The sequence below is a fragment of the Amblyraja radiata genome, chromosome 21 (genome assembly GCF_010909765.2).
Source record: "Amblyraja radiata isolate CabotCenter1 chromosome 21, sAmbRad1.1.pri, whole genome shotgun sequence".
Lineage (NCBI taxonomy): Eukaryota > Metazoa > Chordata > Chondrichthyes > Rajiformes > Rajidae > Amblyraja > Amblyraja radiata.
This window is the reverse complement of record NC_045976.1, coordinates 12,312,918-12,328,184: the sequence shown is the minus strand read 5'-3', so window position 1 is coordinate 12,328,184 and position 15,267 is coordinate 12,312,918. Positions and strand designations below refer to the sequence as shown.

Sequence of the window (15,267 nt, the reverse complement as noted above, 5' to 3'; positions counted from 1 at the left end):
GTGTAAGACAGGGGAGGAATGAAAGACCCAACCAAGCGATTTGGTGGAGGGATGCGTAACTTGTGTTTGAGGTTGAGAAAGGATATATTGAAGAGGGAGCGGTTTTGAATCATTGAACCAGTGCAGGCTAACGATGGTGGAGTCATGGATAGATAGGCAGGGTTAGAGTCAAGAGTGCAACAAGGGTTAAGAGTGTTTTATTGTCACGTGCCCCGACGCGGAACCATGAAATTCTTACTTGCAGCAGCACAACAGATATGTAAACATAGTACTCTGTAAAACCCATAATCAACAAAAAAAAAAGTTCGGTATAAAAGAGGTATTTTAAAAAAATCACACATAAATAGACAATAATAGGGCAAAGTCCGAAATAATGTCTGCCAGTCTATTTAGTTCAGAACCTTTTTGGAGGTTGTAGTGTTTAATAGCCTGGTGGTTGTTGGGAAGAAGCTGTTCCTGAACCTGGACGTTACAGTTTTCAGACTCCTGTACCTTCTTCCCGATGGCAGGAGTGAAATAAGAGTGGCCAGGGTGGTGTGGGTCTGTGGTGATGCTGGAAATCATCTATCTGAAGATATGGACACTTGTGTCAAGTTCACATGGAAGTATTTATCAGTGATGAACGGTGTTGGTGAGAATAACAGTGGAACTTAACAGCCCGACAACATTAAAATAAGAACAAATATCTGATCTGTCACTAGTTGAATCAACTCCCACCTTTAATAAGTGAACACAAATTATCTTTGGTCTGCTCAGCTCATTGGTAACTATTATTCCTAAATATTGTACATAGCAATAACATAAATGACAGCACCTACATTATAATGCGTACCTAGTGTAAATGCATTAAAATAAACTGGTAACTAATGGAAATACATTGTTAAAGAAATTAATAGTCACGATTTCTCCAATGTTAGATGTGGCATTAATACTACTAACATTGCATAATAAAAGCAATGTTGGCACACTCGTTAATAGTCATAGAGTGATACAGTGTGGAAACAGGCCCTTCGGCCCAACTTGCTCACACCGGCCAACATGTCCCATCTATGCTAGTCCCATCTGCCTGCGTTTGGCCCATATTCCTCTAAACTCTGTGTACCTGTCTAATTGTTTCTTAAACATTGCAATAGTCCCTAGCCTCAACTACCTCCTCTAGCGGTTGGTTCCATACATCCACCGCCCTTTGTGAGAATGCTACCCCTCAGATTCCTATTCTTTCCCCCAACATCACCGTAAACCAATGTCCTCTGGTTCTCGATTCCCCTACACTGGACAAGAGACTCTGTGCATCGACCCGATCTATTCCTCTCATGATCTTATACACCTCTATATGATCACCCCCTCGTCCTCCTGCGCCCTAAGGAAAAGAGTCCCAGCCTAGTCAACCTCTCCCTATAACTCAGCCCCTTGAGTCCTGGCAACAGTCTCTACAACAATGTTGCATAAAGCCCGTGCAGAATTAATTACATTGCCAGCGAAACAAGAGCCACTACATTATTTTGTGCACCAGTAATCGCCGACAATTTTATATACGTTAACATGCCACATTTAAGATGCAATGGTGAGAGAAGGAGCCACTTTCTTAAGCATTAGTGGATGGCTATATTAATAATTCATACTGTTAACATTTCGATAGACGTAAACTCATTTAACATCTATTAGTGATAAATGTATACTCATTGTAAAAGTTATTAATAACTAATTCAAGCATTACATAGAAATGTTGATGTCCAATACATTTTTTGGATGAAATGCATTAGTAGCTAGTGTGTGATTTTGTTTAAAGACATTCACCGTTTACTAATTGCCTGTCGCTCTTTGTCAGACTTGTGTGGTGTCATGTTAGAAACATGCATGTCTTTAAGGAGGGAAAAAAAGGATGAAATGGCTTATTTTGGAGTGTGCGATCTGTTAAAAATATATATTTCCAAATTGAATTTGCTGTACCTTGAAATTTATAAACCAGCCTCAGTGAAGATAGAAATTGATTTCTTAAAATCATTTTATTACATTCTTTACTTGCAGGAATAAATATGCCCTGAAGAAGAGGAAACTAGCCAAGTATGTTTAGCATTATTTAGTGAATTTTAAACTGAATGAAAACCTTTTTGCCTTGTGCTCTGCTGTATAATGTCAATGGCAAGCAGGGTGAGTCAGTGTTGCCTCATGTGCAAACCACATCCTCTGTGTATCCCCCTGGCTTTAGTACAAGGAAGGTGACCTCTTACAAATATGGAGCATGTAAAGATATCCATCTGCAGAAAGATACACTTCCTTTGTTCTTATTATAATCATTGTTTTAATTATTTATTTTAATTATTTTAGAAAATGTGTTTTGAGGGTATGTGTATTACTGGAAATAGATTGTAAATCTAGAGCTAGTTTAGTGTAGAGATTCAGCGTGGAAACAGGCCCTTCGGCCCACTGAGTCCACGCCGACCATTGATTGCCCGTTCACACTAGTTCTATGTTCTCCCACATTCTCATCCACTCCCAATTTTACACACTAGATGGCAATTTGCAGAGGGCCAATTAACCTACAAACCCGCACGTCTTTGGGGTGTGGGAGGAAACCGGAGCACCCGGAGGAAACCCACGCAGTCACAGGGAGAACGTGCAAACTCCTCACACACAGACAGCACCTGAGGTCAGGATCGAACCCGGGTCTTAGGTGCTGTGAGGCAGCAGCTCTACCACTGTGTCACCATGCTGCCCTTAAAATAGGAGTGATGTGATGGCTGTGCTCAAGAACGAAGTGTACAGGGACTGAGTCAAATAAAACACTAATTGGCTCAGTTAGAAGTGAACTATTTTATTAGTTTATGGCATGTGGCAGCCAACATTTTTGGCCATCTCTAATTTTTCGTGAGAAGTGAATGGTGATCTACTTGTGTGTGTGATAAAGAGACTTCTGGGAGGTAGTTGGGGAAGGAATTATCTCAGTAACACAGTACAGATTTCCCAAGATGATTTCCGTTCTGGTACAGCTGAGACACTAGCTCTCTTGAGAAAGTAGATGCCTTTAGCTTTAGAAGATGGATGCAGAGTGCTGTGGTAACTCAGCGGGTCAGGCAGCATCTCTGGAGAAAAAGGAAGGGTGGTGTTTTAGGTCAGGACCCTTCTTAATATTAGTTTGATTTAGAAACATAGCATGGAAACAGGCCCTTCGGCCCACTGAGAAACTGAGAAACATAGCATGGAAACGGGCCCTTCGGCCCACTGAGAAACTGAGAAACATAGCATGGAAACAGGCCCTTCGGCCCACTGAGAAACTGAGAAACATAGCGTGGAAACGGGCCCTTCGGCCCACTGAGAAACTGAGAAACATAGCATGGAAACGGGCCCTTCGGCCAACTGAATCCTCTCCAACCATCGATCGCTCGTTCCCACTAGTTCTATGTTTTCCCACGCTCCCTAAAAACCTGGCGATTAACAGAGGGCCAATTAACCTACAAACCCGATCGTGTTTGGGATGTGGGAGCAAACTGGAGCATGCGGAGGAAACCCGCACGGTCACAGGGAGAATGTGCAAACTCCACACAGACAGCACCCGAGGACAGGATTGACCCCAGGTCATTGGCGCCGTGAGACAGCTATACAACCGTGCCGCCTTAAGTGCCTCTTGCAAAATAAGAATGAACTCTGTATCAGATATCCCTACTTATACTATTGGGTCCCGACCCAACAAAGTCATCTGCCCATTCCCTCCACAGATGCTGCCTGACCCATTGCGTTCCTCCAGCAAGTTGTGTTTTGTGTATCTGCGGTTCCTTGTGTCTTCACTTCCAAATTTCGTGACTTGTGAACGGTTTCTTCCCATTTTGAAAACTGCATTTGTTCCCTCCCTTCATCCTGTTGAGGGATGAGAGAGGGGGAGATCAAGAATTGACGTCACCAAATTCACATCCAATGGATGTTACCAACGCCATTCATTTAATATTAGAATGACTGAGCCAACTAAAATCTTTCAGCTGTCAAGGAGAAACCAACGTAGATTTCTCTAAAGTAACTGATGAATCTGTTTTGTTTGTTTTAAGTCTAGTTTATTGTCACGTGTACCAAGGTACAGTGAAAAGCTTTTTTGTTGCATGCTATACTGTCAGTGGAAAGACTAAACTTGATGTGTAGCAAGGAACTGCAGATGCTGGTTTAAACCAAAGATAGACACACTGAAGAAGGGTCTCGACCTGAAACGTTACCCATTCCTTCTCTTCAGAGATGCTGCCTGTCCCGCTGAGTTACTTCAGCATTTTGTGTCTATCTTCAACTAGACTTGGTTACAGCCACAGTGTACAGATACAGGATAAAGGGAATAACAGTTAGTGTAAGATAGTCTAGTAAAGCCTGATTAAAGATAGTCAGAGGATCTCCAATGGGACTGCTCTCTTGTTAGAGAGGCCAGCTCACTTGCCTAATAACAGCTGGGAAGAAACTAGCCCTGAATCTGGAAAGTGTGTTTTATAACTTCTGTGTCTCTTGCCTGATGGGAGAGGGGAGAAGATGGAGTGACTGGGGTGAGGCTGGTCCTGGATTATGTTGGTGGCCTTGCTGAGGCAGTGTGAAGTGTAGATGGAGTCAGACTGTGTTAGATTGGTCAGAGAACTGGGAAGGGGATGAAAAGAGAAGGAAAACAAAGGCTATTTGAAGTGAGGGGTGTCAATGTTCATACCGCTGGGGTGTAAGCTGCCCAAATGAAATATGAGGTGCTCTTCCTCCAATTTGCGCTGGGCCTCACTCTGACAATGGAGGAGGCCCGGGACAGAAAGATCAAATTGGGAATGGGAGGGGGAGTTAAATTGCTGAGCATCCAGGAGATCAGGTAGGTTAAGGCGGACTGAGCGGAGGTGTTCAGCGAAACGATCGCCGAGCCTGTGCTTGGTCTCGCTGATATACAGAAGTTGACACTTGGAACAGTAGATGAGTTTGGAAGATGGAGTCGAGGGGGGAGGTAAAGGGACAGGTGTTACATCTCCAGCGGTTGCAGGGGAAAGTACCTCGGGAGGGGGTGGTTTGGGTGGAAAGGAACGAGTTGGCCTGGGGGTTGTGGAGGGAACGGTCTCTGCGGAATGCAGAAAGGGGTGGAGATGAGAACATGTGGCCAGTAGTGGGATCCCGTTGGAGGTGGCAAAAATGTTGGCGAAAATGTATGCTGTATGCGACGGCTGATGGGGTGGAAGGTGAAGACAAGGAGGACTCTGTCCTAGTTACGAATGGAGTGAGGGAGAGTAAGAGCGGAGCTGCGGGATATCGAGCAGACCCTAGTGAGAGCCTCATCTATAATGGAAGAGGGGAGCCCCCGTTTCCTAAAGAATGAGGACATCTCCGATGACCTGGTATGGAAGAGAGGTTGATTTGCGTGATGGTCTAGGCTGCATCCACAATTCTCTGCAATTTCTTGCGGTCTTGGATGGAGCTTTCGTCAAACCATGCTGTGATGCATCCTGATAAAATACTCTCTGCGGAGCAGGCGGTGAAAGGATGATTCAGTTGCCTGATAATAGTGTTGGCAATGGAGTTCACACTGAGGATGTTATTTACCTGATGCTCCAGGAGGCATTTGACAAAATCAATTAGAAGCGCACTAACCTTAAATTGAAGCAGGATACTGACGTATTTGTGAACTGGTTTTGTGGAATTGCTATGAGTAATACTAAGTAATAGCTGTTGATAAAAAGGTGCTGGCATGCATACAATTAATAAATGAAGCTGCATTGATCAGCAACATTCCCCAATCGGTATACTTGCCTCTTCTTTGATTTTTCCGCAACCAATCAACTTCTAATTTATTAAACGACCAGGTTAGAAAGTGTAAAGTCAACATGAAAATCTGGATGTTGCCTTTGTGGAGTTGCCAGTGTGGAGTCACGGAAACGGCAGCGGGCAGAGGGGTGGGACGGGCGCAACTTCACGTGAGTTTTGTGTGGGCTGCATCCTTCATCATCATCATCGCAATGAAAATAGAATAGAACATTTTGTAGCGGGCAGCACGGTGGCACAGCGGGTAGAGCCTCTGCCTCTCGGCGCCAGAGACACGGGTTCGGTCCTGACCTCGGGTGCTGTCTGTGTGTGGAGTTTACACCTTCTCCCTGTGCTGGGACCGCGTGGGTTTACATAGAAACATAAAAAATAGGTGCAGGGGGAGGCCATTCGTCCCTTCGAGCCAGCACCGCCATTCATTGTGATCATGGCTGATCGTCCCGTATCAATAAGCCGTGCCTGCCTTCTCCCCATATCCCTTGACTCCACTAGCCCCTAGAGCTCTATCTAACTCTCTCTTAAACCCATCCAGTGATTTGGCCTCCACTGCCCTCTGTGGCAGGGAATTCCATAAATTCACAACTCTCTGGGTGAAAAGGTGAATAAATGACCTCCCCTTTATTCTGTGACTGTGGCCCTTGGTTCTGGACTCGCCCAACATTGAGCACATTTTCCCTGCATCTAGCTTGTCCAGTCCTTTTATAAGTTTCTATAAGATCTCCCCCTCATCCTTCTAATCTCCAGTGAATACCAGCCTAGTCTTTTCAATCTTTCCTCATATGACGGTCCCGCCATCCCAGGGATCAGGTTTCTTCCGGGTGCTCCGGTTTCCTCCCAACATCCCAAAGACGTGTGGGTTTGTTGAGGCAATTTACAGAGGCCAATTAGCCTAGTGTGTAGGAAGTGGATGAGAAAGTGGGATAACACTGAACTAGTGTGAATGGGTGACCGATGGTCAGCATGGAGTCGAAGGGCCGAAGGGCCCATTTCCATGCTGCGTCTGAACTGAACTGAACTTGCGGGAGTCCACATTGCAGGTTCAGCCAATGGACGGTGAAGGTTATTGTGTGGCCAACACACTCCTTGTATGCACTGATCCTACTTAAACATCTCACATCACAAAGCCTCGGCTGTGATGGTCAGATAATTATTCTCAACTGCATTTCTCTTAAGATCATTCAAACTGGATTCTGAAATCGGTGGCATGGTGGCGCAGTGCTAGAGTTTCTGCCTTATAGCACCAGAGACCCGGGTTGAATCCTGACTCCGAGTGTTTATCTGTAAGGGGTTTTCTCCCGGGTGCTCCGGTTTCCTCCCACACTCCAAAGACGTACAGGTTTGTAGGTCAATTGGCTTGTTATAAATGTAAATTGTCCCTAGTTTGCGTAGGACAGTGTAAGTGTGCGGGGATCGCTGGTCGGCGCGGACTCAGTGGGCCGAAGGGCCTGTTTCCGCGCTGTATCTCTAAACAAAACTAAACTAAAAACAGAACACGTTCCACTGTGGCAGTTTGTACAAGTCAGCACTGGGTGGAACTGAGTCTGTGACCGCAGGCAGCTGGCTGTTATGTAAAGTGACACATACAGGAAAGGAACAAAACCCGAGTCAATCCTCAGCAATATTTCTGGAGAACATAGACGGGCGACGTTTCGGGTCGGGACCCTTCTTCAGGCTGATTGAAATGAGGGGGAGGGGGGATTGATGGAAAAGAGAGGTGGGGATGGGACAAAATCTGGGGGGTGATAGGTGGATACAGGTGAGGGGGGTGGGGTTCTCATGATTAGCAAACCTTTGAATATTCTGTAGAGAACCTATAAACGGATGTTTGTTGGTGGACTTGCATCAACATCAGTGAAAGACCATTCTCAGCAGTTGTACATAGCTCCTGACTTCGAATGTAGTCTTTTTAACTTTGAATAGGTGCCAGACTTGCTATTGCCTGCTAACTCAATGTCAAGATCTACAGTGGCCCACAAAGTGCTGGAGTAACTCAGCGGGTCAGGCAGCATCTGTGGAGGGAATGTGGTGGGCGGGACCCATCTTCAGACTGATCGGAAGAGAGGGAGGTGGGGGGTGGGGGGAGGTGGGGGGAGGTGGGGGAGGGGGGGGGGGGGGGGGGGGGGAGGTGGGGGGAGGGGGGGGGGGGGGGGGAGGAACACCAAAGCCTGGCAAGTGATAGGTGGAGAACATGGATAGGTGTCATTTTGGGTCGGGACCCTTCTTCAGACTAATTCTTTATTGATGTAGAATATAAGACTACGATGTCGACAACTTCATCTGTGATTCACTCAAATCTTTTGTTAGCAATGTTCACATCACTCCATAGCAACCAGTCTGAAGGGTCCTGACCCAAAACGTCACCTCTCCATGTTCTCCAGAGATGCTGCCTGACCCGCTGAGTTATTCCAGCACCTTGTGTCATTTTATATTTAATTCTTGATAAATTCCTTTTCCACATCAATACGGCAAGTTGTTTTTTTCTTGTTTGCTTCTCACAGCCCCGTAAAACTGGACGATTTTGAAATGTATCTCAAGGAAATGGCCAAAGACTCAGATTACAAATTCTCTCTGCAGTTCGAGGTAAGGCATTCCTTCCCCTTTAGATAACAGGTCGTTTTTCCCTTGCGGTGAGAGGGCTGGCAGGCCGTGTGAAAAAGCTACTTTCTTAACTACTAAACCAGGTTCGCTTCTTAATAAACAGACACCACACAAACTGTTTGGTAGACCAGTTCACAACTTTACTTATTATCGGCCGATGGAAGGGAGGGAGAACTCCAGTCAAGTGACCATTACAGACACTTGACCGTCCTCCGTTCACCTCTCTGAACAACAGAATTACATTGTCTTAAATAGGGTTTTTTGTCCCCTTAGCACATTTCACAGACATTAGTCATGGTCAGAGGTACAGGAAAAGGTTTCCACAGAATGCATCACATCAAAGGCCTTTTGTTTACATGTTACAAGATAACATTGGCCATTTGGTTTACGACATTTTATCTTTCCATTTCCCTGTTCCTCTCTCGTCCTTCATAAACATTGGCTATTTGGATAATGCCATTTTATCTTCACAGAGATCACCCTAGCTCTTTCGCTGCTTTCTCGCTGTCATTTGGTCCCTCATAAACATTGGCCATTTGGTTTATGGCATCTTACTTCAAAGATGTGACTAGCTCTTTCTCTCTGCTTGTCCCTTGGGAGACAATGTTATGGTGTTTATTATCCCACACACTGCAACCTGAGGCAAGCCTAATTTGACACTAAATATAAGCTATAAGCTAGCCCAGAAACCTATTTAATATCTTCTTATATTTTTAACTAAAATTCAGCTTCATCACGTGAACCGTTTCTGCTGAGCGTGGTCTATCCTGAACCAGACGTGTGGGCATGCAGGGGAGGAGGTTGTAGACACAGCCTTCTTGATCTGGTCTTTCCTTCCTCCTGCACCAGTCTTGAGTTGCGTGATGGGTAGATGGGGTTGGCAAGTCGGCTTTCAACGCATTGGCCTTTTAAGTCGGCGTATAGCGTATAAAAGTCGGGACGTTATATTAGTTGTACAGATGTTGGTGAGGCCACATTTGGAGTCCTGGCACTTCACGTTTTGCGCACGTTTGATTTATAGTGTTGACACAACATGCTTGTTCCTTTAATATTAATAAATGATTCATGCACTGGTGCTTTTGGAAATAATCTGCTCAAATTTACCGCTGTCAGCTAGCAGTCTCACGGGTGTTCAGTTTAGCTGTTTGTGAATTACGCACTGCTTTTCAAAGGCACCAAACTCCAGTGTAAAATGCCTGTCGTGCCTTCAGTTTTGGTCACTCTCTTCTAGGAAAGATGTTATCAAGCTGGAAAGTGTGCAAAGAGGATGTAGGAGGGTGTTGCCAGGACTCAAGGGCCTGAGCTACAGGGAGAGGTTGAGCAGGATTTGACTCTATTCCTTGGAGCGCAGGAAGCTGAGGAGCGATCTTCTCGAGAGGTGTATAAAATCACAAGGGGAATAGATAGGATGAATGCACAGAGTCTTGGACCCAGAGAGGACAAAAAGTTAAAGGTGAGAGAGGAAAGATTTAATAGGAATCTGAGGAGCACCTTTTTCACTCAGAAGGTGGCGGGTATATGGAACAACCTGCTAGTGGAGGTATTTGAGCCAGGTATAATAACTGTATTTAAACTACTTTTGGACAGGTACATGGACAGGGAGGGTTTGGTAGGATATGGGCCAAGTGTGGGCAGGTGGGACTAGCTTAGATGGGGCACCTTGGTCGGCATGGACGAGCTGGGCCGAAGGGCCTGTTTCGGTGCTGCCTGTGCCTCTATCTTTGCTCTCCATCTGTAGAGGTAAGGGTTTTGCTAACCCAGGAAGCTGACTTGTAACTGCAAGTGACTTCACTGAAAATCTTCTTTAGCTTCCTTGATTATTAAATCATCTTTTACACTTAGCCTCCAAGTCTTGTTTCAGCCAGGCAAAGGCCTGGATCTCTCTGTGTTTGAGCCTTGTCACCTTTTCCGGAGCATTGCCTGCATAGCGTGGACGTGTGGCGCACGTTATGATTGACCATCATGCTGATTGCCATTCCAGGATCTCAAGCTCATCGGTCAGGACATTCCCCACGACACGGCAGAGTTCCCAGTTAACCGCTGCAAGAACCGATACACCAACATACTGCCATGTGAGTACTTGGACCAGCACACAACAGGGGCGGCACGGTGGCGCAGCGGTAGAGCTGTTGCCTCACAGCGCCAGAGACCCGGGTTCAATCCTGACTACGGGTGCTGTCTGTGCGGAGTTTGTACATTCTCCCCGTGACCGCGTGGATTTTCTTTGAGATCTTCAGTTTCCTCCCACACTCCAAAGACGTACAGGTTTGTAAGTTAATTGGCTTGGGTAAAATTGTCAATTGTTGCTAGTTTGTGTAGGTTAGCGTGGGATAGGACTTGGTGGGCCAAAGGGCCTGTTTCCACGCTGTATCGCTTAACTACACTGAACAGTGACGCGCCCATCCGAGAAAGACCATTCTTCTTTAGTCTGTAGCTAATTACATTCTTATGGGATGCATATATAAGCTTTAGATTGTAGGTGCATGATGGGAAATTTTGGACAGGTACGTGGAAAGTTTTGGAGGGATATGGGCCAAACATGGGCAGGTGGGACTAGTGTGGATGGGGCATCTTCGTTGGCATGGGAAAGTTGTGCCGAAGGGCCTGTGTCCTTGCTGTATGACTCTAACTCTATCCCTTTAATTGCCCATGGACATTACCACCTCTTAGAAAACTGCCTCCTGTACTTTTGTGATGGCTTCAAAGCTGTGCAGAAAAAAAAGACACATAGTACTGGAGTAACTCAGCGGTCAGGCAGCATCTCTGAAGAACATGGGTAGGTGGTGTCCTGGGTCAGGATATGGGCCAGACAGGCAAATGGGACTTGTTTAGATGGGGCATCTTGGTTGGCATGGACCAAAGGGCATGTTCCTGTACTGTATAGTCCATAAGAGGCCATAAAGTCATAGGCTGGAAATAGATACCAAGGCTTCCTAACGGGAAAATTTCTTTTTGCATTTGAGGAACTAAAGGTGTTATTAACTCAACATGTTACAGTATAATTTCTTATGCTGGTACCATTATCCCTGCAGATGACTTCAGCCGAGTGAAATTAACCTCTCTACAGTGTGATGATGAGTCAGACTTCATCAATGCTAATTACATTCCTGTAAGTACTTGAACTGCCAAAATAAGTTTTAGATAACAGTTCATTCAGGTTCATTTGATGTAGCAAAGTTAATTTTCTGTGGTGTCATAAGCGCTCCAATTAATTCCTAAGGAGCAGCCATGGAACACTGGTGAAAGATGGAACTACAGACGTGGGTTTACAACAACAAAAAAAGAATCAAAGTGCTGGAGTAACTCAGCAGGTCAGGCAACATCACTGGAGAATACTGATAGGTAACATTTCTGGATGCTTCTTCTGAGACTTCTTCAAACTGAAGAAGGGTCCTGACTCAAAACGTAACTTCTCCAGAGATGCTGCCGGACCTGCTGAGTGTCCATGAGTCGCATGAGCAGAATTAGGCCATTCAGCCCATCAAGCCTATTCTGCCATTCAATCATGGCTGATCTATCTTCCCCTCTCAACCCCGTTCCCCTGCCTCGATGCCATCCTCGATGTCAAAATTCAGTGCACCGTTGATCCCCTCTCTAGAAGTTACAGATGAGTTGCATCTCACCTGGTCATAAACCATTTGACTCAACTTGAGCCACTTATTCATAAATATAACATTGCTGTTTGAGAGTGGCACAAGAAACTGCTAATGCTGAAATTCATGAGCAAACAGCATCTCATAATCCGCCTCTGTAGCTGACAAAACAACCTAATGAACATAGAATCTGCAACTTTAAGTAATTACCCTCCCCACGCCCTCTATCCCAATACCCTCACTACATTGTGCACTCATTTCTCACACCACCTCCACCACCCTGTTCCTTTCTCCTCCTTCACACACCCGTTTCTCATCATGTCCTCTGGAGAGAAGGAATGGGTGACGGATCGGGTCGAGACCCTTCTTCAGACTGTCCCGCTGAGTTACTCCAGCTTTTTGTGTCTACCTTCAATTTAAACCAGCATCTGCAGTTCTTTCCTCTGTTTCCCTTTTATTCCCCCCTCTTTCCACTCCTCCCCCCCCTCCGGCTTTACATTTCACGCCTCCCCTTCTCTGCTTATCTGACACCCTTTTGTCTCCTTTTCACCTCCAGCTTATGTCATTTACTCCACCCATCTGCCTACCAACCTGTATCCATCTATCACTTGCCAGGCTTTGTTTCCCCCCCTCCCCCCCCCCATCTATTTTCCAGCTTTCTCCCCCCCCCCCCCCCCTACTACAATCGGTCTGAAGAAGGGTCCCGAGCCGGAATGTCACCTGTCCATTCCCTCCACAGATGCCACCTGACCCCGCTGAGTTACTCCAGCACTTTGTGTTTTGCTGTTTCAGTTTCAGCACTGTATGGAATTAAGATGCAAGTGGTTTTGCAGATGTTTTATCCAGCTGAGTCAGGGCTAATGCCCAACGTGCAACTACTCAAACTTCCTCCTTCCAAATGACAGCTGATGAAACATGGTTTCTGATAACTCGACTGTTCTTTCACCCTTGACCCTTGCAATGAGGCTGGCGTCAGATTTAATTGTAATTTTTACAATGATCATTTCCCATTCAAATGTAGACATGTTATTATATTTTTCTCGTTCGCTGCCTTGCACAGCAGAATATTTGGCTGTGCGTAGATTTTACCAAATAGTCTAACAGCACGGAAACAGACCCTTCAGTCCAACTCACCCATGCCCACCAAGATGCCCCATCTACGCTAGTCCCATTTCACGTTATTGTAGAATTAGGCCAATCGGCCCATCGAGTCTACTCCGCCAACCAGGGCTGATCTCTGCCTCCTAATCTCATTTTCCTTCTTTCTCCCCATAACCCTTGACACTTGTTCTAATCAAGAATTTGTCTATCTCTGCCTTAAAAATATCCACTGACTTGACCTCCACAGCCCTCTGCGGCAATGAGTTGCACAGATTAACTACCCTCTGACTAAAGACGGCAGTTGGCCCAAATCATTAAACCTTTCCTGTCCATGTACCTGTCCAAGTGTTATTATACCTGCTTCAACTACCTCCCTTGGCAGGCCATTCCACATACCCACCACCCTCTGTGTGATAAAGTTGCCCCTCAAGTCACTATTAAATCTTTCCCCTCTCACCTTAAACCTGTGACCTCTGGTTCTTGGTTCCAACTACACTGCCATCAACCAGAAACCACCCAACCACATTAATGAGTGGAAAGCACTATAGTTAACTGCAATACAACAACAAAACAAATTTATTTTGCACCGAGTGTCTCACAAAAGCTTTACCAAACCCAGTCTGAGGCAATACAAATAAAACCTTAAGTCGGATGACCAAAGCTTGGCAAAACGAGGTAGGTTTTAAGGAACATCTCAAAAGAACAGGTGAAAAGGTTTATGAAAAGCAATCCAGACCTTTTGAAAATGTTAACAGTGCAGGAAGGAACTGCAGATGCCGGTTTACACCGAAGATAAGAGACAAAATACTGGAGCAACTCAGCGGGACAGGCGGCATCTCCGGAGAAACGGAATGACTGACGAAAGATCTCGACCTGAAACGTCACCTATTCCTTTTCTCCAGAGATGCGGCCTGACCCGCTGAGTTACTCCAGCACTTTGTGTCTGTCTATGGGAATGTTAACATTAGTTTCATCTCAAGTGTGATGGGATGGGGTGAGTGACAGAGGAAGGTGTTTGGACTGACTTCTTGACAGAGGGCAGATATGAGTTGCAGTATTGTGTGCTGACAAATTGTGGTTGATGGTTTCTGCAGCAGCTATGTGAAGCAACAGCAGAATATGCTGATGTTTCAGAGCCAGATAACCAGGTGCCCAGAAAATGGCTTATTTTCTATATCAATAGGAGTGTAAAGTATTAGGGTTGTATTGGAGTTAACTGGTGATTAATGGTCGTGGTGGGCCGAGGGCCCTGTTTCCATGCTGTTGTCTTTCAAACACAAAGTACCTCACCTGCTGAGTTACTCCCACACCTTGTGTCTTTTTTGTTTGCAAACCAGCATCTGCAGTTTCTAATGCCTGCCTGATGGGGAGACACGGATGTCAGAAAGGAGTAAAAAAAACAAGGAATAGAAGAAGTAAGGTTCACAGAATTGCAGGGTTTGGACAAAGGATGATTAGTGTTGCGAGTACGGGAATCAGGGACAAGCTCGGGAACAACATCTTTCATGAATCTGCAGCACATGTCACTTTCTTTTCCTCAGGGGTTTAACTCTGCCCAGGAGTACATTGCGACACAAGGGCCGTTGGCAGAAACAAGAAGTGACTTCTGGAAGATGATAATTCAGCAGAAATCGGGCATCGTTGTCATGCTCACACGATGCAATGAGAGGAGACGGGTAAGTTTGGTATTGAGCAGCTAACCAAATATTTTCACCCTGTCAGGGTGTTATGGTGCACCTTTATTGGACTTTGGGTAAGCCGCATATGGAGTATTGCGTGCAGTTCTGGTCACCCCATTACAGAAAGGATGTGGGGGCTTTGGAGAGGGTGCAGAGGAGGTTTATCAGAATGATGCCTGGATTAGAGGGTTGTAACTACAAGGAAATGTTAGACAGACTTGAATTGTTTTCCTGTAACGTCGGTGATTGTGGGGAGACCTGAGTATTTAAAATTGAGGTAGAGATAGGGTAGAGGGTCAGAACCTTTTTCCCCAGGATGGAAAAATCACATACTAGAGCATAGCTTTAAGGAGAGATGGACAAAGTTTAAATGAGATGTGCAAGGCAATTTTTTATTTTTTTTGCACAGAGGGCGGCGAGTGCTTGGACCATGCTGCCGGTTGAGGCATTTAAGAGACATTTGTATAGGCACATAGATATGTATTATCTGCAGGCAGATAAGAGTGGTCTTGGCATCATGGACATTATGGTTCAAA

The 15,267-nt window shown here is 45.5% G+C and overlaps 1 protein-coding gene across 3 annotated transcripts in view; it reads left to right on the top strand.

The window, feature by feature from the left end:
* Positions 1–15,267, top strand: part of ptpro (protein tyrosine phosphatase receptor type O) — a 131,872-nt gene that overhangs the window by 102,201 nt on the left and 14,404 nt on the right. For 2 of the 3 annotated variants that reach the window (XM_033039538.1, XM_033039537.1), the window contains 5 exons: positions 2,029–2,064; positions 8,259–8,340; positions 10,340–10,430; positions 11,391–11,467; positions 14,594–14,728. In XM_033039538.1, coding sequence (XP_032895429.1) covers positions 2,029–2,064; positions 8,259–8,340; positions 10,340–10,430; positions 11,391–11,467; positions 14,594–14,728 — 421 coding nt within the window. The remainder of the gene's footprint in view (positions 1–2,028; positions 2,065–8,258; positions 8,341–10,339; positions 10,431–11,390; positions 11,468–14,593; positions 14,729–15,267) is intronic. The other variant, XM_033039539.1, reaches the window with a different exon arrangement.